This window comes from Lathyrus oleraceus, chromosome 6 (genome assembly GCF_024323335.1).
Source record: "Lathyrus oleraceus cultivar Zhongwan6 chromosome 6, CAAS_Psat_ZW6_1.0, whole genome shotgun sequence".
NCBI classification, from domain to species: Eukaryota; Viridiplantae; Streptophyta; class Magnoliopsida; order Fabales; family Fabaceae; genus Lathyrus; species Lathyrus oleraceus.
In genome coordinates, this window is record NC_066584.1 from 278,406,696 (window position 1) to 278,433,397 (window position 26,702).

The window sequence follows — 26,702 nt, forward strand, 5'->3', positions numbered from 1 at the left end:
TGTCGTACGTGCATGGGTGCAGGTTAAAAATAATAAGGATGTTAGGGAAGTGATGTTTGGAACAAATGATATAAGTTTGATTATTGTAATCAGTTAGAAATGTTGTTTTTAAATGTTGTGGTTAAATATTTTTATCTGTTTTGATATATGTTGTTTGTGTTGTTTATTGAGACCTGTTCGGTTTTAAGTGTGTTTAAGTTGGAGTGAGTTTGTTGTTAACCTTGTTGTAACAAAAAATTATTAATATATCAAAATCAAAGGTTACAAAAATTTAAAGTAGGTACTAAATTATGATGCAGAGGTTCCATCTGGCATAAATGTTGGTAATGTCTCCGGTCCTCGGTGCATATGTTTTAAGTGCCTATAAAAACCGTAGCAATTCTTTGTATGAATCCTCCCAATTTTCGAATACCTGTTCAACAACCTTTGTCCTTGCAATCCACGCTTTCTTATAAGAGAGAGTATAATTATATTGTGTGACAATATGAGATATTTTTATACTCACCTTCACTGATAGATCTTTATTAACAAACGGCAAAATGTCTTGACATATCAATTCATCGCTTAATTTTTTTTGGTGATCCTGTACAATATTAGTGACAATGCAACTGTGAGGTGGGTCTATAAAAGCTATCTCCCAAGAATCATTCATCTTCCTGAGAGACACAGCCAGGTAAAACTTGCAAAGAATATTACGACATTCTATGACATACCTTCAACTATGGCGGTAATGCTTTATTGCATACATAGGATTACACATATTTGTCTGAATATCATAGGGAATCTTCTATAGGTGGTGGTGATGTTCCTAGACCCTCAAGTCCTCAAACACATGGTATGAATCATCAATGTGAGTTAGGGTCATGTGTTCGGGTAGCTAGGGGATGTGGTACCGGAGGTCGGTTAGGTCATCCCGGTCAACGACATTAGTCTTTTTTGGTATTCATATGTAAATTCATATTAATATTAATACCAATTGGTCCGATTTCGAATTTTATATAAAATGTACATCATTTTAAAAAAATTACACAATAGACTTAGGTGTCAGACCAATTGACGCCTCCATTTAAACCTAACATATAAGCGTCAATTGGATTGACAGTACTAGGTGCATAAGTCAATTCAATTGGTGTCACCTCTTTAACTTAGAGAGCAAACACCAATTCATATGGTAACAGTTCTTCAAAGTGGGTTATTTTGGGAAATCATCTGAAATGTTGGTTATTTTGAGATTTGTTTTTTTTTTAAAAATGAGTTATTTGAGTAAAAAAATCTATACCTTAACTTTAGATATAAAATTTACGATAACGAAGAAAATTCAATAAATTTCTAAAATCATTAGAAATATTAATATTAATTCTAACATTTCCCTTTAAAAAAAGTCACAACAATAAAAAAAACGTTGTTAGTCAAAAATAATGTTGGTCAATATAAATGTGACAGACAATTTTATACTTTATTATTGACAAATAAAATACAAAATTAAATCATTAATTTTTTTGAAAAATAGTCGATCATCGAGCAACACAACGGTGATTATTTGGATATTGCTTTTAGTTTTTATGGCAAGATTATCTATATATAATTGTATACAAATGAGATCAAAATTTATACAATCGAAACACATATAAAAAAATTCAAACCTCAGTTAATATATTTTATAATAGATATAATATGTATCTAACCCGATTCTGATACCAATTGATAGATTTTAAAGTATCGAATAGACACAAATTATAGCATATTATAATATCAAAGAATAATCAAATATTATAGGAACAATGTACCTTATAGGATTGAAGAAGTTGTCGTCAGGAAAAGTGATTATGAGAGAATTACTATCCTCTTTGCCATTTAGAATTTTTAGAGTATGATAATGGTCTAATGGAGCGACACTTAAATAGCTAAATAGTTAAGTGAGTGAGGAGATCTTCCATTGGACTTAACTGAATGATCCAACCCAACACGGTCCATTCAGGCACAAAACTCAATCAATTAATTCATCAATAATTAGTGTTTTATAAGAATTGACCCTAATATAATTTATTAATAATTAATTATGTCAATCCACATTTGATTAATAAAATAATCAACTTAACACTTTATATATACAAAAATGATATTCCTGCACCACAAACATACATCTACACTTTAATTTCACTGTCCACTAATACGATGAACAATAAAATATTATAATAGTTTTTTTTAAATATAAAAAAAAATAGATTAAATAATATTAATATAAAATTGTGTCATTAACCTCAACTTCATAACTTCATTAACCAATATTTTATATTTATTAACCAACTTTGTTTACTAGTAAAAGTTATTTTTAATATATGGACGTTTATTAACCAACTTCATAACTTCATTAACCAACATTTTACTTTTCAATTATCAACTTTCTTTTACTATAAAAAAATTATTTTTAATATCTCAATGTTTATTAACTACATCCATCACGTCATTAACCAACTTTTTACATTTCATTAACAAATTTTATTTCACTATTTAAAGTCACAATTCACGGGTATTGTTCACGTCCTGTTCATGACAATGTTCACGCATTATTCATAAATATATTTTTTTATATAAAAAATACACAGTTCACCGTATAAATATGTGAGCAGTGTATATGGTATAATTATTTGGTGTCAAAAATGGGTGTAGGAATAACATATATATATATATATATATATATATATATATATATATATATATATATATATATATATATATATATATATATATATATATATATATATATATATATATATATATATATATATATATATATATATATAATGTGATCGTTTATTAACCAACTTCCTCACTTAATTAACCAACTTTTTTACATTTCATTAACTAATTTTGTTTCACAAGTCATTGTTCATATACTTTTTATGACGAATTGTTTTTAAAAATAACCACTATCTTCAAATTAAATACCAAAATAACCACATTTTCAAATTATTTTCCAAAATAATCACTTTTCAAGAGGAGTAGACAGGACAAATGGTGCATGCATTAGGTTTGCACTAAGGCACCAATGGTGGTGGCGACTACATTCACCACATGCCACTGCAAGTGGCGCATGCATGCATCTGTTAGGAGCATGCGCCACTGCATATGACTACTCCTTTATTTTTATTATTTTTTAAAGTTATAGTTTAAAAAATTGAAATAAAAAAGAAAGTTAAAAATAATTCATAATATCATCTTATAAAATTCACATACACAATAATTGACAAGAAAATTAATGACCCGCCCGATTGATAACAGGCGCCTAAAATGATGTAGTATGGGGTATTTGACAAATTTTCCCTTCATTTCTCCCCAATAGCTGAGGGGTTTCTGTCAACAGCATTACCGTAATTGAGTTTGGTGCCCATGTTATCGTAGTTTGGTCGTTATGGTTGGGTTATGAGTGAATGGTATGGTTGGTTGAATCATTTTGGAAATGAAGCAATGGTTCTTGTGCTGTAAGAAAGTCATATTATGGTTGGGTGCGTTGGAGGTGATATGTTTGAGTGTTCATTGGTGGGGGCTATAGTGGAATGATGTGGAATTGTATGAATCATCGGGGCTATAGTAAGATGTGATGAGAGCATGTGTTTGTTGGTGGTATGGGTCATGCTCTTGGTGTTGTGTTTGAGTGTGTGGTATGTATTGGTTGCGAGGTTGGGTGTTTGGTGGTTGGGTGTATATGGTATGGTGAAGTTGTGAGGTTGGTCGTTAGGTTTGGGTGGGTTGACATTGTTCTTGGGTTTGGTAATAGTGTAGGGTTGGTTGTTGAGCGAGTGTTTATTATTGGGCATATGATGACGAAGCTTGTTGACATGGATCAATCAAATACCTCGGCTCAGACGCAAACTGTGTCGTTGTAAGCGACCTAAACCAATTCATATAATGTTGAGTTGGTCTAACACCTTGTATGATTGGTTTGTTTAAGATGCGTCGACGTTGATTCTTCCAACAACGACACATCTCTTTAGTGAAGTCTCTCAAATCAGAATAACCCCATTGGGCACCGACTCTTTGTTGATGCCATTCTCCCAAACACGTCGAAGGATATGGAATTTGCTTTTGCATGCCAAACTGCAGTTTCACACAATCACTCTGGTGCATCTCCATAATAGTGAACCTGATGATTAGTGTTTTTGCTATCCAAACTACAACATCGTCAGGGTTAACCTGATGGTCAAGACCCAGATACAACCTCTAGATAAACTGTATAAGAAAAATACATGATTAAAATATTTGTAATTTGGTAGTTTTTTAAAACCAAATGTAAAGTTGTTTAGTAGTAATACATCGTCTGGTCCAACGTGGTCTAGAAGATTGCGATAGATTACTATAGCGTGTTTGAGACACCTGTTATAGTTCATCCCCATAACTAACCGAAGCTACGTAAAATATACCTGAGCGTATCGCATGCTCGAAGATACAACAGAGTTACCATCAAACTTTATTTATTCCCAAAGGAAATATAAAACATCCATATAACCAGGGGGGAAAGAAAAATGATAAGGAAGTCGGTTATGCAAGGGGAAAATACTAGAATCCCTCACATCCGTTGTGCTCAATGAGAACCATTTTGATTGTTCTTTGCAAGAACGTGTGTTACTATCTTAAGATTACTCGTGAAAGGAGAAAAAAAGGTTTAATAAATAAATGTGTGCTCGGCAAGGATTGGGGCCCTCGTGCCTACGTATCCTTATAGTGCAATAAGGAAATGAGAGCTCCGTAGTTTGTGGAACTAATAGTGGGAGATGAAAGAAGTTATGATAAAGATATGATTTGAACCAAAGGATAATGTCGTTTGAACCCATATGGTAGGTATATCTGAACCAATAAGGAAAGGTGGTATCAAGCCAAAAACAAAGGGGTTTTGCCTATCGAAGGGCTTGCAAGGTAAGTAAACAAAGGAATAGTTTGTCGACAAGACAAACTAAAAGGCTCTTGGTTTAGAGGCAGACATTGGTTATTGATCCAAAAGTGTGTATGGAATCCAAATAAAAAGTGTATTTGGTTCAAAGAGAAAGTATATCATTGGGGATGAAGGTATTGAATGTTGAATGATGAATGGTGAAAGGTGGGTGAAAGGATAAAGAATAAATATGCTCACCAAGGATTCACATCCTCGTGCCTACATATTCTCACCGTGAAATGAGAAAGTCAGAGCTCCATAGTTCTTGGAACTAAGATGGATGAAGCTGAAAAAAAGGATGTTTGCCTAAGCAACTAGGATTAGCAAGACAAACAAGAAAAAATGAAAGAGAATGAGTTACATAAGACTTGGCAGTCATTTAACTTGAATCACACTAAAGTCTATGAGTAAAGGTGAATACTCTGAGCAACTGGATCATTTGTCTCGTACCCAAAAATATTCAGAATGAGGATATGAATGCTCCCTCTCACCCCTTCTTTACTACTTAAGGCTCATTGCATGTGATACTCATCATAACTGAAAAGTGTTAAGGTTGAATCTCATTACTGCTTCTTGTGATGAAGTGTTGCTTGGAAGAAAGATACTTGACAATCATTTGATTCAAATTGTACTAAAGTCTATGAATAAAGGTGAATACGATGAGTAATTGAGTCATTTGTCTTGTACCCAAAGATATTCAGAATGAGGATAAGAATGCTCTCTCTCACCCCTTCTCTATTGCTTAAGGCTCATGGCACATAACTTGAATCATGATTGACAAGTGTTGATACACCTTTGTTGTGCTTGAACAATAGTCTTCTTTGTCTGCAATGTGAATGCCTTGTACTGACTTGAAGTCTTGAACTCTTGATCTTGAATCTTGAGGTCTTGAGCTCCTGAGGTCCAATACATCTTGAACACAAGGGACTTGTACTATCAAGTGATCAAGGGTATTTTGACCACTTTAACAAGCTTGGGGAATTGAGCACAATGTAAAGGATTTGGTTAATCAAAGTAAACATTGATCAACACAATCAATGGGAATCGAAGATTAGTTGAATTATGTACACAACATACCTAGGGGATTAATCAGTCGATTTGTACCAATTGGAACTTTAGAAGCCCTAAATTGTAGGAACATGCATATTAAGATATTTCTAAACCTTAGAAGTTAAATCCTAAACATCTAAGTCTAAGGGAACATGACATGGTTAAGGTGCAATCTAATTAGAAAAATCAACACCAAAATTCTATCAAGAAACCAATGATTAAAAAGATGAAATTAAACCTAACAATTCATGAACAAGATTAATTCCACTAATTAAAAGTTAATCAAGAATTAAAATCCCATGTGAATTAACATCCAACCTAATATTAATCACATATTTTCCAATTCACTTTTCAACAATTAATCAAGAGTTAATCAAATCAATTAATTCTAATAAACCATTAATCATGTTAAAAACCTAATTAAAATTAACAAATTATTTTTCATCATTTTGCATCAACATGAGTTAACCAATCATATACCAAATGTAACAAAATTAAAGAATGAAAATAACAAAAATAATGCCAAAACAAATCAAACATATATGGTTTAATCAGCAACACAATGGTGCAAACAAAAGGGGGCGTATGGGCCCAAACATGGAAGCCCACTCATTATACACTCATGCAGCCAGGGTGTGTGTAGGCAACATAGTGATAGCATGCAATAATTGGTATAGGGCCAAAGCAATCAAGGCCCATACGAACAAGGTTGAAAATATGAATGGAAATGGATGATGGGAAAGTGACTCAACAATCACGTGTACATGGAAAAAGTGAGTAAAATGTCAAAACACATGATTCACATGTTACAAACTTCATATGCAAAATAATTCAAACACGTTCTTTTTCTCAACCTCGTTCCCCCTCCACCGCGCCGAAGGCCATCTTCGGTGGCGGAGACACCTTCATAACCATGATTAAACACATCATCTAAACCAATTTTATCTCTTGAATCCAAAAAATCCAATTAGCTATGTCTAATTCTTCTTGAGGTGCTTGAATCAAAATGAAATAATGGAAGAACCCTAGGTCTCTAAACCGAAATTAAATTGTGTTCTCTTGGAATCAAAGTCCCCGGGGTTAAGACTTTGATTCCCCTAACCTTATACTACATACCGATAACTTCTACATGACGAAATAATGAAGAAGAAGATAAAGACTTACCAGAGAAGACGCAGAGCACCAGAATCAGGTATGCAATCTTCTTCCTCTTATTCGTTCTTCTCTTTTACTTCTTCTTAATTCTTCTAAAAATTCAATATACTTTAGTGTGATTCAATACATAATTTGATATATCTATATTAAACTAATATTATTTAGTGATAGTGTATTGTTAGATCGAATAGTTATGCAATATTCGAAAGTTTTCTTATTAGTAAAAAGATCAAATGGTTAAAATTAAAAAATTAATGAAGTTTATGGTGTACTATTAATAATGTTACTCTACCTTATACATTTAAAGTTAAAATTTAATGGAAGAGACTAAATATGATAACAAAAGTAAATTTAAGGACCTAAAAGTTACAAAAATTAATTGTATGGCCAATATGAAACACATAATTAAGTTAAGGGATGAAAAATCTAATTCAGCCTATTTAAAATTATATGTTATTTTACAAATATTATGGTAATTTAGGCGGGACAAAGACTTTAAGGGGTGATGAATATGTCCTCGTCCCCATCTCCGAAGTGTCTTTAAGGAAAATTTCTTCTCAATCCTCGTTTTCATAGGAGGAAATTCTCCATCTTTCGGACCCCGGGCATGAAAATTCATATGGATATCCACTCTAGAGGATGCAAATTGACATCCCTACTAAGCATAATTGATTATGAAGCAAAAATACCGGGGCATAATAGATTAAAGTTGCGTCAATAATTAATTATGGTGTTTTTCAAACTATAATAGGTTATAATAAAGGGCGTAATTGATTATAATGTACATTTTTTTGACTCAAACTCCCGTAATCGATTATGCACAAAACATAATTGATTATAAGGTTAGAAGACAAAATATTTCACATATTAGGCTTGCTTGAGTTCATCTTGACCCAATTAATTTTTGTCCTTTCTTTTTATTTTCTACAAAATACTAGTTTAACATATTTGAAAAAATAATTAATAATATTAGTAGAAATATAAATTTATTTGAATGATATATTATGATTAAGGTTTCAAAAGGATCATAAGAAAAAGTATTTTTAGCAAAGTATCAGGACATAGCAAAAGTTGATTATACATTGATTCTTCCTTAATCTAACAACTTATCTTCTTTACATAAGTTGAAGTACTACATGTGTTATATATCAAAAATCCCTTATGTTGACATCTGATTTGCTTAAACATTATTTTCTTTTTTTTTTGTCTATTCTTTGGTTTGACTTTGATAAGGCAATAAGTGACCCTTATCTTTTCTTTCTAGAGAACTTTTTCTCATAATTCTTTTGAAGACACAATGTCCCTCTTTTTGGAGTGAAACATAATAGCATGCCATTTGAAGGTTGAGAAAAACAAGAAGGGGGGGGGGGGGGGGGGGGGGGTTTGAATTGTTTTGAAATTAAAAGCTTTTTCAGAAATAAGAACACAGAATTTTATACTGGTTCGCTTGAAAATCAAAGCTACTCCAGTCCATCCGGCCAAGGTGATTTCGTCTTCAAAAAGGACTTAATCCACTAATCTTGAAAGATTACACAACCAATCGTCTAAGAGAGTAGTCTCTTAGCCCTCTCAAGTATTCAGACTGCGCAGAGTCACTTGAGGAAATAGTTTAAGCAAAAGTAAATTGTAATGTAAGGTGCATCTAACAACAAGCAGGTATTATAAATAAATATAAGAGAAAAAGCTTTTCACGTAAGAGCAGCAACTCGTGAAAAAGAGAGAGAATGAATGATATTTCTGTGTGTCTTAGGTGTGTCTCTCTAGAGGAGCAATCCGTCCTTTAAATAGTCGTTATGAAGGACCGCTGGAGTGATGACAGAATCTTGGTCATTGAAGAATGATTAATGTCATTACTTCTATTGTTTCTTTCTAAAACCACTTTGTCCGCCTCATTATTCCTTTCTTTAAATACTTCCTTTTCCATAATGGGATTCTTTTCGGTTACGCATTCTGGACTAGTGAGTCTGCATCAGAGTCTTGATATACTAAATTTTGTCTTCATAGGATGATTATGTATGACTTCATCAAAGCTTCTTAGTGCTATAGACTTCTTAAGTATCAGAGTCTGAATCCAGTAGTCTTTTGTCGGAGCTTCTGACTTCTTACTTTTGCGTTGGTATCTGCTTTGATCAGAATTAGAACCTTTCTGGATGTATTCCTTTCTGAGTGGCATCTGATCATCTAATACATTATATATGATGTGATTTTGTATCTGATGTATGGTCAGAATCCTGCGTAACTGTTCAGAGTCCTGCACACTAAGAAAAATCTCGTTAGAGTACCATTTTTGGTTTCATCCTTTGTTATCATCAAAATCTTAGAGATATATTGTAGAACCAACTTTGTTCTTACAATCTCCCCCGTTTTGATGATGACAAAACAATTCAGGTTGAAGATGAAACATTTAAAGAACTCTTAGATCAGATATTACAGTGGGCTCCCCCTGAGTTAGATCTTGGGATAGTTCAGAAGTTCTTACCGGACCTTCCATGGTTTGGTGCTTAAGCTACTTTCCTGCATATCTTAAGTCATTGATTTTAGAGAAAATGTTTGCAGTGCTTGAAGGAATTTAGATATGTTTTCATCAGAGCTGTTTTAGTTCTCCCCTTTTTTATCAAAATCAAAAAGACATAGCAAAAAGGTTGATATTGATATAAATAAGCATTTACATAAGCCAGAAAGCAGAAAGCAAGAAGGCAAGAAACAAACATCAAAACATAGAAAAACAAAAATCAAAGTATAGAAAGCAACAAGCAAAGATAGCCTAGGTGCCTAAGGGTTTGGAGGAGGAGGCATCCTCTAGAGCAGATGGGACAACATGTTCTGAATGTTTACATTGACAGAGTCCTGTTGATCTAGTCTGGCTCGAACTACCTGTTGTTCTTTCTACAGCTCTTCGAGAGTCTTTAGGACCAGAGGGATGAATCCAGCGTTGGAGGACTCCCCCTGAGTCAGTTCATTAGCTCTGGCTTTGGCAGCAGACTCTTCAGCAAGGCGCACTGCTTCTTCAGCGTCGGCTTTGGCTTTTGCCTCAGCTTCAGCAGTAGCAACATCAGCAAGAGCCTTGGCTTCAGCTTCTCTGATTCTCTGAAGTTCCTCTTAGCGCGCTTTCTCTTCAACTTCCTGTCTTGCCCGTTCCTCAGCTTCTCTGGCTAGACGCTCTTGGAGTTTGATCTCAGCGTCTCTAATGAAGTCGTTGCGGACTTGTTTAGAGAGGCCTTTCAGCTTGAAAGCTTCAGAGGTCATCCAACTTATCACTCTATTCCAGTGAGTCCTTACGGCGGAGGGATCATCACTGATACCAGAGTTGATGGTCAGAGACTTGACCTTTTCAACTGAAGACTCTGCAAAAACCGTAATTGCTTCTTCAAGGGTTAGAAGTGTGGTTTCTGGTTCATTGGCAGAGGCTTGGGAGGGTGAGGTGGGGGCTCTTAGGTTAAGTGTGGGAGTTGTTGGGTCAGCAGAAGTGATGGGTTGTGGTATTTCAGAGTGTGGTGGTTCATATGGTTGTGATTCAGAGTGGATTGGTTCTGAGGGTTGTGGTTCTGAGTGAGTTGGTTCTGATGGTGGAGGTTCAGATGTGGTTGTGTTTGGATTTTCCAGAGGTGGGGAAGTGACTTCAGGTTCAAGTTTAGAATGTGATGGATTTTGAAAGGCCACAACTCGGTCTTGGAGCTGAGCCAAAGTGGGGGAGTGAAGGTCAGAAGGTTCAGTGTCAGATGAAAGGTTGTAGTAAGGTGGGGATTGTGGAGATGGTGATGAAGAAGGTGAAGTGGTTTCATTTAGCATTTCTGCTTCTGAAACAGGTAGAGTTGTGGTGGCAAGGTTGAATTTTTGAGATGGTAGGTTAGAGGATCTGGTGGTTGAGGGGGGAGTGTCAGCAGTGGTGTATATGGGGTTTGTTTGAGGGAGAGTAGAAGCAATTGGTTTTATTTTTACAGAGGGAGGGAGAGATATAGACTTACCTAGAGAGCCAACCAGAGGCACTGAGGGTCTTGATCCAAATGTTTCTCCCAGCTTCGCTTTCTTCGCCTGCTTGGTCTTCTCAGAGGGCTCTCGCGTCCTCTTCTGGAAGTATGGTGGAAACTCAGGCAGCCAGTCCACCTGGAATTCTGTGATGTCCACTCCTTGCCTGTACAAATCCTCTAGGTAGTAAGCAATTACCTCTGGAGGGTCGATCTTGGAGAATAAATAGAGTCCATTTGGAATCTCCCTCTAATCTTTAAGTGCTTCCCAGGAGGTATCAAGTGTTGGTTTGGCTTTCACTTGATCAATGATTCCCATGCTCTTCAGATTGCGAGCATTCAGAGGTCTGCCAGTGTCAATCATGACGTCTTCCATGAGTCTGAGCTGAATCAGATGGTCCACGAGGCCACTCTCAATCAACACATCAGATATTAGTCTCCCTAGAGGGATGTAGTTTCTTGTCTTCATATTATTTTTGGTATATTTCACGGTGTAATACCTCAAAATTTGTCCCCCTCATTCATGCATTCATTTTCAGGTCATTTAACATTTCATATTGCATTTCATCATGTCAATCGGAATTAGATCCAAGAAACTTGAATATCATCCAAGACACTTTGTGGGTCCTATCTGGGTGATCAGTCAACATAAGGGAATGGCTTGAGATACTTCCAACATGTTCAAATGGGGTCTATTCATCAGTCAAAATGTTAATCTTGAAGGAGCAAAAGTTTGTTCATGAAGTGTCATGCTCGTTAGCCAAAGCCCACGCGTTTCGAAAAAAAAAACGAAAATAAATAAATAAATAAATAAATATAATATAATAGAAAAATCTTGGACTTGGACCTCTCTCTTTTGAGCCCACAAAGTCACAAAAATCAGGTTATAAATTCTAGACTTCCATCTCCCATAAAACCCTGGGAAAAAGATAGTGAGAGAAGAGCTAACAGAGTTCAGAGCAACCTCCAGAGACTGAAAGGAACTCATCTGCAAAGAGCCAATTCCATCTCATATAAACCCTCAGATTGCTTTGCAAACCCAACCGGGCAATTCAATTTCATTCGATCTCTCCAATCAGGTTTGCCCTATTTCCATTACTCTATGCTTTCAATTTGAATGCTCTGAATGTATGAGGTATTATCGTTAGGTTTTGCATGTGGGCACATGTTTTAATATGTATGTCATGTCTTGATGTGTGGATCCTTGCCCCTGACTTTGAATTTTGATACCCTTTTGATGCATGTGTTTAACAAGAGGTTTAGGCCTCCTACACTTGGTTGCTTTTTGTGAGCTCTTTTTGTGAATTTTAATGGCATGATTCATGTGGTTACATTTTGATTTGGGGCAACTCTTGATTGCGCCCCATCTTGTCACTATAACCTGTTTGTTGAGTTTTTTGTGAGGGCTCACATGTCTCCTGAAAGGATAGCTTGCTTGGCATTCCACTTTATTTGTGGGATGCCACCTGGAGGTTTATTCCGGTTACCTGTGCTAACTTGCTTTCTTTGGTGGTGCCAGCTTGAGAGATCTCTGGGTTTCTTGTGCCGTTAGTTGCTATTACTTCGGATCTTTATCCGTGTGGTACTTTTACATCTTTCCCGCATTTTACTGCTTTCTTAGCTGGAAGACCTCAATAGGAGGCAATGTTTTCTTTTGTGCCCAAATACCTCCATGCAGAGGCAATTGACGGATAAGAGGGATTAGTAATCAATCCCCCGTTATTCAGTGTGTCATTCTTTATGCTCGCACTACGTGTCGATGCTTTAGAACAAAAGTCCAAGATCTTTTTTCCGGTCAGTCAGTGGAGAGGGTTCCACCTTTCTGAATCCCCACTTTTTGTCATGAGCTCACCCTGCCCAGGGTTAAGAGCTATGAGGTCTTATCCTCATTACCCTTTTGATCTGCTCACCCTGACGTTCAATGTTAGTGGTTAAGAGCCCATTTAATTACCTTTCCATGGCTTGTTTGTCAAGGTTGATATGACCCCTCTTGACTAAAGCCCTACCCATGTATGTTTGAGCCCCCCGTTGGCGCGTTTACTTTAAGATACATATTTTGTATGGTGTGATCGTTTCCCCGTAGGATTGCTAGGCTTCGTATAGTCTCTCGTTTGCATGTCAATTAAGGTAGCACTGTTCCTTCGTCTAGGACTTCCTTTTTGCATGAGCATTCCTAAAACACAAACAAACTCATTGATTTTTCTTCTCCTAAGAACACGTTAACTCCTTCTACTACAGGCGAGTAAGTCTCCAAAGGTCGAGCATCCGGTAGATTGCATAGTAACGTCTTTCATCTAAAAAACACAACCCTTAACCCGTAGGTAGCCGAACTACGGATTGCTCTGATTCTCATTCCAGATGAGATACGTAGGCATAAGATGCGATGTCTTAGCGAGCACACTCCTCTTTAACCCCTAGGTAGCCGAGCTACGAAGACTCTGATTCTCATGTTCAGATGAGATACGTATGCAGTGGATGCGACATCCGTGCGAGTCATTTTCTTTTGACCCCTCTTTTAGTAAATAGTGCATTAGATAAACCTACACCCTTTAGACAAGAATAACAAAAGTGGATCCCGTAGAGTACTACAGATGCGTAGGGGTGCTAATACCTTTCCTTCGCATAATCGGCTCCCGAACCCAAGATTTGGTTGCGAGACCTTGTCTTTTCCTTTCCTTTTTTCAGGTTTACTTCGAGCGTTTCCTTTCCCTCCTTTGCGATAAATAACGCACGGTGGCGACTCTTCTGTCATTTATTTTTTCGCATTCTTTTTTTAGGTTGCGACAACTGGCGACTCTGCTGGGGACTTCTTTTCCCTAGTGGGCCTTTCCTAGCGTTTGTTTGTTTATTGTCTATTGTGTGTTATTTATTTATTGCTTTGCATACTTATCTGCTTGCATTGCATCCTATGTGCGCTTTACTGTTCCATGCATACTGTGCTGGCTGTGTTTCTGTTTTGCTGTCGGGTGGGAGTCACAAGAGGTAAAAGCCCAATACACAGGCTATGAGCAAACTTTAGGACACCTAGGAATAGAGTGATTCATGGGAAGCGGGTGGTATGGCGCCACTTAGCGGAACATGGTATCACGAGAAGTTCAGATTCTGATGAGGTATTATCGTTGCATACACCTGGTATGCATATGATGATATTCTTGAAAGGATTGTTTATCCTGCGTTTCTCTTGACCTTACCCTGGCTTAGATTACACCCGTGAGTGGGGCGGGAATGAATCATTTACAGGTACTGATGGTGACTTGTTCTGATGGTGACCGTGTCCTGTTGGTGACTGTTGTTTGGTTCTTGTTGGTGACCGTTGGTTCTGAAGTATGGGTTCTAAGTCGATGATTGTGTTCTATGGTTCCCGGTTCCGAATTCATGCTGAAGTTCTGATCCTGTGCCTCGTGATATACAACTAACCCGGTTTTCTGGAGCAGAGTTTTGATCTCGTATTATATTCTTCAGTGGGTTTCTCTTCAGACAGTGCAACCTGACAGATGTTCAAGCAGATACATATCACTGCATTCCCATGTCACTGCATTGCATCACATCATTTGCATTCATATCATTTCACATATGTTTATCTATTCCCAGGGGTTCATATCTTCTTCTTGATCCTAGTCGGGGTTTTCTTCTTACACCGTTTATCAAATGAGAGACTGGAATCAAGGTGGTAGAACGCCCTTTGGAATTGATAAACATGTCATTGCATTTGCATATCCATCAGCATGTCTTGCATAATAGGTACTGCCGCAGTGTTCTCGATTTGTTTGGTGTTCCACTATCAGGATAGCTGACTCAGGCATTCACCGATATGGTACCCGAAGGATCAACAATGAAGATGGGGATAGTGATTGTGACATCGATAACTGGGTGCGTCCGAGGATCCCGGGTGAAGTCATCAACAATTGGTCTTCTGAAGAGATTGTCCAAGCCACTTTTCTGGAGGAGTAATTTTTCTTGTTTATTCATGCATGTCCAAGTCTTACGTTCCGCCCAGGGCGTAATGACTCATTATAGGGCTCATGTATGTGGATACTTGCATTTTTTATCATAAATAAAGGACGTCTTTTTGCATTCAAATGTTTTGCTCACTGTCTTTCTATTTTTGCAGTTTTCAAAAATCAAAAAATATTTGGCAATGTTTTGTTTAGTTTTCACTTTTTTCACACTCATAAGCACATACCATCACTCATGCAGATGCACATCACCGGATCCTATTGATAACGATTCTGCTATGGCTCGCTTCGACTTTGAAAATCCAATCTTTCAAGCTGAAGAAGAGGGTGATGAAGACTGTGAACTCCCTGAAGAACTTACCAGGTTATTAAAACAGGAGGAAAGGGTCATTCAACCGCATCAAGAGTCGGTTGAAGTGATTATTCTCGGCACCGGGGACGTCAAGAGAGAAATCAAGATAGGGGCTGCTTTGGAAGATAATGTGAAGAAGGGGCTGATTGAATTACTGCAAGAATATGTCGACATCTTTGCTTGGTCTTATCAGGACATGCCAGGGCTTGACACAGATATTGTGGTACACTGTTTGCCTTTCAAAGAAGCTTGTCCTCCGGTCAAGCAGAAGCTCAGAAGAACAAGACCAGAGATGACTGTCAAGATAAAGGAAGAAGTGTAAAAACAGTTGGATGCAGGGTTTCTAGCAGTCACAAATTATCCGCCATGGGTTGCAAATATCGTTCCAGTACCTAAGAAGGATGGAAAGGTATGGATGTGTGTTGACTACCAGGATCTGAACAGAGCTAGTCCTAAAGATGATTTCCCATTACCTCACATCGACGTTTTGGTGGATAACACAACTCAGTTCTCGGTATTCTTCTTCATGGATGGCTTTTCTGGCTATAATCAAATTAAGATGGCACCAGAAGACATGGAGAAGACAACATTCATAACCCAATTGGGCACCTTCTGCTACAAGGTGATGCCGTTTGGTCTGAAAAATGTCGGAGCAACATATCAACGAGCAATGGTGACTCTTTTCCATGATATGATTCATCATGAAATCGAGGTTTATGTTGATGATATGATTGCCAAATCTCAGACGGAAGAAGAACATTTGGTGAATTTGCAGAAACTGTTTGAGCGTTTGAGAAAATTCAAGCTGAGGCTTAATCCGAACAAGTGTACTTTTGGGGTGAGATCTGGAAAACTACTGGGTTTTATTGTTAGTGAAAAAGGGATTGAGGTGGATCCGGCCAAAGTGAAAGTGATACAGGAAATGCCTGAGCCAAGAAGAGAGAAACAAGTCTGTGGTTTCTTAGGAAGGTTGAACTACATTGCAAGGTTCATCTCTCACCTAGCAGCCACGTGTCAGCCAATTTTCAAATTGTTGAGAAAAGATCAGGCCATCAGGTGGAATGATGATTGCCAAAGGGATTTCGAGAAGATAAAAGAGTATTTGCAGAATCCTCCTATCCTTATGCCTCCGGTCCCAGGGAGACTGCTGATTATGTATTTGACAGTACTAGACAATTCCATGGGTTGTGTTCTCGGTCAACACGACGAGACAGGTAGGAAAGAGCATGCCATCTACTACCTGAGTAAGAAATTCACGGACTGCGAGTCGAGATACTCGATGCTTGAAAAGACATGTTGTGCACTTGCATGGGCTGCTAAGCGTTTGAGACAATACATGCTGACTCACACAACCTTATTAATCTCCAAGATGGATCCAGTCAAGTACGTATTCGAGAAGCCAGCTCTCACCGGAAGGGTTGCTCGTTGGCAAATGGTACTGACAGAGTACGGCATCCAATATACATCCCAGAAAGCCATCAAGGGGAGTATTCTGTCAGAATATCTTGCTCAACAGCCGATTGAAGATTATGAGCCGATGAAGTTTGATTTTCCAGATGAAGACATCATGTTCCTCAAGATGAAAGACTGTGAAGAGCCAGTTGTTGAGGAGGGACCTGATCCAGACGAAAAGTGGACTTTGTTGTTTGATGGGGTTGTCAATGCCAGAGGAAGTGGAATTGACACTGTCATTACTACTCAGAAAGGTGCCCACATGCCTTTCACCGCTCGTCTGACTTTTGAGTGCACCAATAACGAAGCTAAGTACGAAGCCTGTATCTTGGGTATTGAGCAAGCCATTGAGTTGAGAATCAAGACTCTGGACATCTTCAGAGATTCAGCTCTAGTGATCAATCATGTGAATGGTGATTGGAACACCCTCCAGCCCAATCTGGTCCCTTACAGAGATTACACGAGAAGACTATTGACTTTCTTCACAACAGTAAAGCTGTATCACATACCTCATGATGAGAACCATATGGCAGATACTCTTGCCACTCTATCCTCCATGATCAACGTGATTCGGTGGAACCACGCTCCCAGGATCGATGTGATGCGCCTCGACAGGGCCGCGTATGTGTTTGCTGCTGAACTGGTAGTTGACGACAAGCCCTGGTATCACGACATCAAGCGCTTTCTGAAGAATCAAGAGTACCCTGTAGGGGCATCCAACAATGATAGAAAGACTTTGAGAAGATTGGCAGGCAATTTCTTCTTGAACAAAGACGATGTGCTGTATAAGAGGAACTTCGACATGGTTCTGCTTAGATGCATGGATAGACACGAAGCAGACATGTTAATGCAGGAAGTTCATGAAGGCTCCTTTGGTACTCATGCCGGCGGACATGCAATGGCTAAGAAATTGTTGAGAGCGGGATATTACTGGATGACTATGGAATCTGATTGTTTCAAATATGCTCGGAAGTGTCATAAATGCCAGATTTATGCTGAAGAGGTACATGTGCCGCCAAATCCTTTGAATGTGATGTCTTCATCGTGGCCTTTTTCTATGTGGGGCATTGATATGATTTGAAAGATCGAGCCGACCGCCTCCAATGGGCATCGCTTCATCCTTGTTGCCATCGACTATTTCACCAAGTGGGTCGAAGCAGCATCGTTCGCGAATGTCACCAGACATGTGGTTGCCCGTTTCATCAAGAAAGAAATCATTTGTTGCTATGGGATTCCCGAAAGAATCATTATTGATAATGGTTCTAATCTCAACAACAAAATGATGAAGGAGTTGTGCCAGAACTTCAACATTCAGCATCACAATTCTTCCCCTTACCGCCCTAAGATGAACGGTGCTGTTGAGGCGGCAAATAAGAACATAAAGAAGATTGTGCAGAAGATGGTCGTTACGTACAGAGATTGGCATGAGATGCTACCCTTCGCCTTGCATGGGTACCGTACTTCAGTACGTACATCGATCGGGGCAACCTCTTACTCCCTTGTGTATGGTATGGAAGCAGTCCTACCCGTTGAAGTGGAGATTCCTTCTCTAAGAGTCTTGTTGGATGTCAAGTTAGACGAAGCTGAATGGGTTCGGACAAGGTTCAATGAGTTGAGTCTTATCGAAGAGAAGCGAATGGCAGCCATTTGTCATGGGCAGTTGTATCAGAGCCGGATGAAGAGAGCCTTTGATCAGAAAGTGCGTCCTCGATGTTTCCAAGTCAGAGATTTAGTGTTGAAAAGGATCCTTCCTCCTCAGACAGATCACAGGGGCAAGTGGACTCCTAACTATGATGGACCGTATATTGTCACCAAGATTTTTGATGGTTGGGCCTTAATGCTTGCAACAATGGATGGTGAAAACTTCACTTCCCTTGTGAACTCAGACGCAGTTAAAAAATACTTCGCATAAAATAGACCCGCTGGACAGTAAAAAGAATAGTGTAGGCAAAAAATGGGCATCCCGACGAACCAAGAAAATGAAAAGGTTCGGGAAAAAATTAGGGATTAAAAATGAAAAGATCGTACACCCGGTAAGTTGAAAACCTGAAAAGGAAACTTAGGCAAAAATGGGTATCCCGATGGATTAAAAACCCGAAAAGGGCGATCCAGGCAAAAGTTAGGGATTAAACGAATAACTCCGTTCTGAGTAGTTCTGAATCTCATCTCGTGTCAATAACCGGAAACTTCCGAAAGGTAGGAAACATTCCAATCACTCTTTTTGGAAAGCTGATCATCTGGAGAATCTTGAAGACGAGCGAGTCATAGCAGAATTGGAACCCAATAGGAATCCATTTCACATTGCCATTAGATTAATTTCTGTTTTTTATCTTTTGTGCGATTACCTCTTTCCAGGGATTGCTTCCTGATATAAACGCCCATTCAGAGGTCAGTCAATCAATAAAATCATGTTATTCAGTACATCACTGTGTCCATTTTTCATTTTACTATTTTGTTTGCAAAAATGACGTCCAAATTTTTGATAAACATTGCATCATGAAACATAAGAGCTTTACAAGTACATGCTTAATAAACATTTAAATTTTTTGTAAATGTTAAGTGCTTTAGATCGTCTATTCAGAATAGGTACCCTCGGGGTATTTCCTTAAGGTTCCCAGCCGATGATCGCGAATGTTTTCCCCCAACAGTCGAAGTTGGTATCTTATCCCTGCAGAGCTGATCAGAGCATTAGATTCTTCGATCCCCAGCAGGCTCTCACTGCTGTACCTCCCCCAAGCGGTTATTTCAGAATATACACTCCCCAGTAGAGTTGACAGTGCCAGACTATATATCCCCAGCGGAGTTGATAGTGTCAGACTGTATCTTCCCAGCAGAAGCGGTTACTCCTCAGGGTTCGATGCCAGATCGATGATCTCGACGCCAGATCCATGGTCTCTTTCCTTGAAGCAGAATCTCGGTACCGTATCGGTGTTTGCTTCCCTTGCTAAGTCGTCTCTCTCGCAGGTTATGGTTGCCAGAACAACTATCGCTTTCCCCAACAGCAGGTTCTCAATGCCGTTCTCTCCCCAGTCAGAGTCTCGGTATTTCGTCATTGCTAGAACACCGTGTGGCGGGTCATTTCCCCACAGAGTTCTTTGCGCTGTGCATCTCCAACAGCCTTGCCAGGGTCCAGAAGATGGTGATCATTTCCCCAGCAGATTCCCTTGCCTCGGCTTGGCATTCTACCCAGCATTTCGCATCCCTGCATGTAGAATCATATTGCATCGCATCCTCCCAAATCGCGTAGCATTTCCATTTTCATGGAGAATTACACCATTGAAAAATTCAAACATACGCATATAAGCATAAAACATTCTCGGTATCCCAAGTGATAAGCCAAAAGTTGTTTCCAGTACTCAGATTGAAGATTGTTCATGACTTACCTTTATTATCCCCAACAAGTGTCATTGGCCCATGCGCCGCCTATATTATCTTTCCCTATTTTTGCCGATGCTGACAGGCATGAAGTTTTTCCGGTATTCAGGCCGAAGTGGCATTCAAGCCAATTTTCCGATGTTCAGATCGAAGAAGTTTCCGACATTCAGGTCGATGCAACTTGTGGCATTCAGACCAGTTTCCGGTATTCAGACCGAAGTGGCATTCAAACCAGTTTCCGGTATTCAGACCGAAGTGGCATTCAGGCCAGTTTCCGATATTCAGATCGAAGTGGCATTCAGGCCAATTTTCCGATATTCAGATCGAAGTGGCTTTTAGGCCAGTTTTCCGATATTCAGATCGAAGTGGCATTCAGGCCAATTTTTCGATATTCAAATCGAAGTGGCATTCAGGCCAGTTTTCCGATGTTCAGATCGAAGAAGTTTCCGACATTCAGGTCGACGCAACTTATGGCATTCAGGCCAGCCTCTCGGTGTTTAGACCGATATTAATAATCTCATATCTTCCGATGTTCAGATCGAAGTCATTTCCAGTATTCAGACTGATGAGTGGCATTCAGGCCATGGTTATTTCTGTGTTACCATTTATTTTGGTATCCAGGTTAGCATTCTTTTTCGGTATTCAGACTGACTCTCACCGTACCAGACGGATTCTTCTTTCAAGACCACCTCTTTGCCGATTCTGACAGGCATTGTTACTTCACTTCACTTCAGTGCAAATTTTCGGGCTTTTATTGTATTCAATCCCTTGATACCTCGAAAGTGCGAAAGCCGCTGCTATCTTCTTTTCGGGTCTCCAGTTGATTGAATAGGGGCAGCTGTAATACCTCAAAATTTGCCCCCCTCATTCATGCATTCATTTTTAGGTCATTTAACATTTCATATTGCATTTCATCATGTCAATCGAAATTAGATCCAAGAAACTTGAATATCATCCAAGACACTTTGTGGGTCCTATCTGGGTGATCAGTCAACACAAGGGAATGGCTTGAGATACTTCCAACATGTTCAAATGAGGTCTATTCATCAGTCAAAACGTTAATCTTGAAGGAGCAAAAGTTTGTTCATGAACTGTCATGCTCGCTAGGCGAAGCCCACGTGTTTCGAAAAAAAAAAAAACGAAAAAACGAAGAAAAAAAAAACGAAATAAATAAATAAATAAAAAAATATAACAGAAAAATCTTGGACTTGGACCTCTCTCTTTTGAGCCCACAAAGTCACAAAAATCAGGTTATAAATTCTAGACTTCCATCTCCCATAAAACCCTGGGAAAAAGATAGTGAGAGAAGAGCTAACAGAGTTCAGAGCAACCTCCAGAGACTGAAAGGAACTCATCTGCAAAGGGCCAATTCCATCTCATATAAACCCTCAGATTGCTTTGCAAACCCAACCGGGCAATTCAATTTCATTCGATCTCTCCAATCAGGTTTGCCCTATTTCCATTACTCTATGCTTTCAATTTGAATGCTCTGAATGTATGAGGTATTATCGTTAGGTTTTGCATGTGGGCACATGTTTTAGTATGTATGTCATGTCTTGATGTGTGAATCCTTGCCCATGACTTTGAATTTTGATACCCTTTTGATGCATGTGTTTAACAAGAGGTTTAGGCCTCCTACACTTGGTTGCTTTTTGTGAGCTCTTTTTGTGAATTTTAATGGCATGATTCATGTGGTTACGTTTTGATTTGGGGCAACTCTTGATTGCACCCCATCTTGTCACTATAACCTGTTTGTTGAGTTTTTTGTGAGGACTCACATGTCTCCTGAAAGGATAGCTTGCTTGGCATTCCACTTTATTTGTGGGATACCACCTGGAGGTTTATTCCAATTACCTGTGCTGACTTGCTTTCTTTGGTGGTGCCAGCTTGAGAGATCTCTGGGTTTCTTGTGTCATTAGTTGCTATTACTTCAGATCTTTATCCGTGTGGTACTTTTACATCTTTCCCGCATTTTACCGCTTTCTTAGCTGGAAGACCTCAATAGGAGGCAATGTTTTCTTTTGTTTGTTTACTTTTGTGCCCAAAGACCTCCATGCAGAGGCAATTGACGGATAAGAGGGATTAATAATCAATCCCCCGTTATTCAGTGTGTCGTTCTTTATGCTCGCACTACGTGTCGATGCTTCAGAATAAAAGCCCAAGATCTTTTGTCTGGTCAGTCAGTGGAGAGGGTTCCACCTTTCTGAATCCCCACTTTTTGTCATGAGCTCACCCTGCCCAGGGTTAAGAGCTATGAGGTCTTATCCTCATTACCCTTTTGATCTGCTCACCCTGACGTTCAATGTCAGTGGTTAAGAGCCTATTTGATTACCTTTCCATGGCTTGTTTGTCGAGGTTGATATGATCCCTCTTGACTAAAGCCCTACCCATGTATGTTTGAGCCCCCCGTTGGCGCGTTTACTTTAAGATACATGTTTTGTATGGTGTGATCGTTTCCCCGTAGGATTGCTAGGCTTCGTATAGTCTCTCGTTTGCATGTCAATTAAGGTAGCACTGTTCCTTCGTCTAGGACTTCCTTTTTGCATGAGCATTCCTAAAACACAAACAAACTCATTGATTTTTATTCTCCTAAGAACACGTTAAATCCTTCTACTACAGGCGAGTAAGTCTCCAAAGGTCGAGCATCCGGTAGATTGCGTAGTAACGTCGTTCATCTAAAAAACACAACCCTTAACCCGTAGGTAGCTGAACTACGGCTTGCTCTGATTCTCATTCCAGATGAGATACGTAGGCATAAGACGCGATGTCTTAGCGAGCACACTCCTCTTTAACCCCTAGGTAGCCGAGCTACGAAGACTCTGATTCTAATGTTCAGATGAGATACGTATGTAGTGGATGTGACATCCGTGCGAGTCATTTTCTTTTGACCCCTCTTTTAGTAAATAGTGCATTAGATAAACCTACACCCTTTAGACAAGAACAACAAAAGTGGATCCCGTAGAGTACTACGGATGCGTAAGGGTGCTAATACCTTCCCTTCGCATAATCGGCTCCCGAACCCAAGATTTGGTTGCGAGACCTTGTCTTTTCCTTTCCTTTTTTCAGGTTTACTTCGAGCGTTTCCTTTCCCTCCTTTGGGATAAATAATGCACGGTGGCGACTCTTCTGTCATTTCTTTTTTCGCCGGTTGTTTTTTCGCATTCTTTTTTCAGGTTGCGACACACGGAGTCTCTGAGATACTTGAATAGAAGAGCAGGTAGGCAGAGCTTCAGACCCTTGTGAATGCAGTAGAGGATACACTTCTGGTCTGTGTTGATGTAGTCTGAGGAGTTAGAAGCCGAACGGTGATGGATGGTGCCTAAGATAATCTTCAGTCATACCCGAAGGTTCTGATGCAGTTCCTTGTTCTTGGAATGCTTGCCTTCAGCATTCTGTTGGAATATGGTAGGGTTTATCTCCTGGGATAGATACGTTTCCCTAGGGTTGATGTTGTATATGCGTCTTCCTCCAGTCTTCTCCATGTTCAGAAGAGAAGCAATCGATTTCTCTGTGATAACTATCTTGACTCCCAAAACATAGGAGACAATGTAGTGATCATCAGAGTCAGCGAATCTCCAGAACTCCTTCACCAGATTCGTGTACACTGGGCCATATAGGCATTGAAAATAATTTTCCCACCCTTGCTTCTTCAGTTCATCAGTGAGGTCGACGCTATTTCTCTTCATGTTGTCAAAATCCATCAAGGTTTCACAAAGGACTTCCAGCTTGTCAAACGGAGTTGCAAGATGAATGTGAGGCTCACGATCAAGAATGTGAGGTTCCTTGTAGATAGGAGTGGAAACGACGCCGGTGGTTGCAGGGTTTTGTTGACTGGAACTTGGTGATTGCTCAGTTGAGTTCATCTGTTGAGAGAGGTTGTACACTGACTGTTGTTGAGAATCCATGAAGAAGGTTGAAGATGATGATGAATGTTGAAGAACTTGGTAAGAACTGCAGAAAAGCCTTTGAGAGAGGAGAGAACTGAGAGAGAGGGTTAGGTGAGTTCATGAGTGTAAAAGTGTGCAACTGTAGATAGTGAAGAGTATATATACACAATTAGGGCACATGCAAAATGACACAAGAAAAAGAGTTTAGCACATTGTCGCATCACGCGAAAAACCGGCGGGAAAAGAAGAAACAACAGAGCCGCCACCGTGCGTTATTTATCCCAAAAGAGGGAAAGGAAACGCTCGAAGTAAACCTAGGAAAGAACATGGTCTCGCGACCAAAGAGGATGGGTTCGGGAGTCGGTTATGCGAAGGGAAGGTATTAGCACCCCTACGCATCCGTAGTACTCTACGGGATCCACGCACGATAGGAAGGAAAAATGGTTGCTAAACACTGCTCAAACTCACACACACTGGCTGAAAAGAAACAAAAGAAACTGACTGAAACTGACTCGGCAGGACATCGTATCCTGGGCCTACTTAGTCTATCAGACATAGACATCAGAGTCGAAGTAGTTCGGACTGGGGAAAAACAACACATGCTCGCTAGGATATCGCATCCTATGCATACGTATCTTCTCGGATGAGAGAAGAATCAGAGCATTCGTAGCTCGGCTGACACGCAAACAAACAAAACAAGACACAGGCAAACGTGGAGCCCGAATGCCAATCACTGGACTTACATCAGCATCCGAACCTAAACGCACACAGGAAACCAACTGCCAATCGCTGGACTTATGTCGGACTCCAACCAGAACACACACGAGGGTGGTTAAGACACAAAGGGTTGAAAAAGAAAAAGGGCGCCCGGAGAGATCAGCTCAATCTCCTGCCTACATACTTCATCTGGTGTGAAGATCAGGGCGATGTAGTTCCCCTACGCAGGGAAAAAGGACTAGCCTAACCAGATAACAGAGGGAGACACAACACTAGGGAGACTACGACTCGAGCCTAGATGTTGTCATGCAAAGTCGTCCCTAAGTTAAGGTTTCTAGCTAACTGGCACAAGGAAGCAAGCCTATCCTAAACATGACTTGCACAGGAAGCAAGCCACACACACACCAAACTTGCACAGGAAGCAAGGGGGGTCTCGATTGCAACTAGGGCAAGAGAAAGGGGAGGTCTCAACCGCAACGAGGGCGAGAGAAAGGAATTAGTGTTAGTGGTTAGTCAAACTCGACAAGACATCGCATCTCGTGCCTACGTATCTCATCTGAACATGAGAATCAGAGTTGCCGTAGTTCGGCTAAACTATTACTGTTGGTTTGTGTTTTTTAAGTGGACAACGTCACTGCACAATCTACCTGATGCTCGACCTTTGGAGACTTACTCACCTGTAGTAGAAGGAGTTAACGTGTCCTTAAGAGGGGATGATGTTTGTTTGTGTTTTAAGAAAGCGCAAGCAAGAAAGGAAGTCCTAGACGAAGGAACCGTGCTACCTTAATTGACATGCAAACGAGACTACGCGGAGTCTAACAACCTAGGGGATATGATCACACCACATAAGCACACACAAACACATTCAGCATAAGGTAAACACACCAACAAAGGGGGCTCAAACATGGGTTAGGTTTTAGTCGAGGGGTCACATCAACCTCAACAAACAAACCTCTGGAATGGGGTGAGTGTTGCTCTTAACCTTGCCATTGAGGGGCTAAGGTGAAGCAGATGAAAGAAGATGAGGGGTGTGCCTCATTGCTTCTATCCCTGGCCAGGGAGAGCATTTGACAAGAATGTGTGGGTTCAGAAAGTGGGAACCCTTCTACACATTTGATACTGACTCAACTGTGCAATTGCACAAGATCTTGGGTTTTTATCTGAAATGCATCAACACAGTGGTGTGAGCAAAACAGAAGACACACTGAATAGCAGGGGATAGGTTGCTTATCCCTTGGTTCTGCCAATTGCCTCTTCACTTAGGAGGTCTTTGACTCTGTACAAGGACAAATTAAACATACACAAACATTGCCTCTTAAGGAGGACTTCAGACAGTTGCCTGGCCAAGTAACAGGCCAGGTCTTCCAGACTACATGAAGAAAAAGGAATTATACCTCAAGCAAGTTGCTAAATAGCAAAGCAAAGCAAGTTCAAAGAACTTAAGCAACTAAGGGTACCTGAAATAGTCAAACTAATCAGTAAACAGTTCAACAGTTAAAAGCAAAAGGCATTGGTAAACAATAGTCAACACAGAGGGACCAATGTGCAAAGCACAAGACTCAAATCAAATGAGTCATACCACCTACAAAACAAAGGTTAGCTCATGATGAATAATCAAACTCAGATCCAAAGAAATTGATCTCATTGGTCATTGGGTGTTCAACCTGAAAACACAAGCTCAAGAGTGAGTGACTGGACCACTAGGGCAAGCCTAGGGTCAAAAGAGAATGAAAAAGTCAAAACAGCAAACCATATTCAATCAAAATCAAATACAATCAATCAAGAAGCATTTCCAATTGGATCCATATTCACATCATGCATCATCATCAATTCATGAGCAAAAGAAGTCAAAGCATTGCAAAC

The 26,702-nt window shown here is 39.5% G+C and overlaps 1 protein-coding gene across 1 annotated transcript in view; it reads right to left on the minus strand.

Annotated features, from left to right (window-relative positions):
* Nucleotides 1-10,021: 10,021 nt before the first annotated feature.
* LOC127095165 (leucine-rich repeat extensin-like protein 5) overlaps nt 10,022-26,702 on the minus strand; it is a 28,167-nt gene continuing 11,486 nt past the window's right edge. Inside the window, exons 2-3 of the mRNA XM_051033895.1 lie at nt 10,490-11,314; nt 10,022-10,222 (exon numbers count right to left, since the gene is read on the minus strand). Coding sequence (XP_050889852.1) covers nt 10,022-10,222; nt 10,490-11,314 — 1,026 coding nt within the window. The remainder of the gene's footprint in view (nt 10,223-10,489; nt 11,315-26,702) is intronic.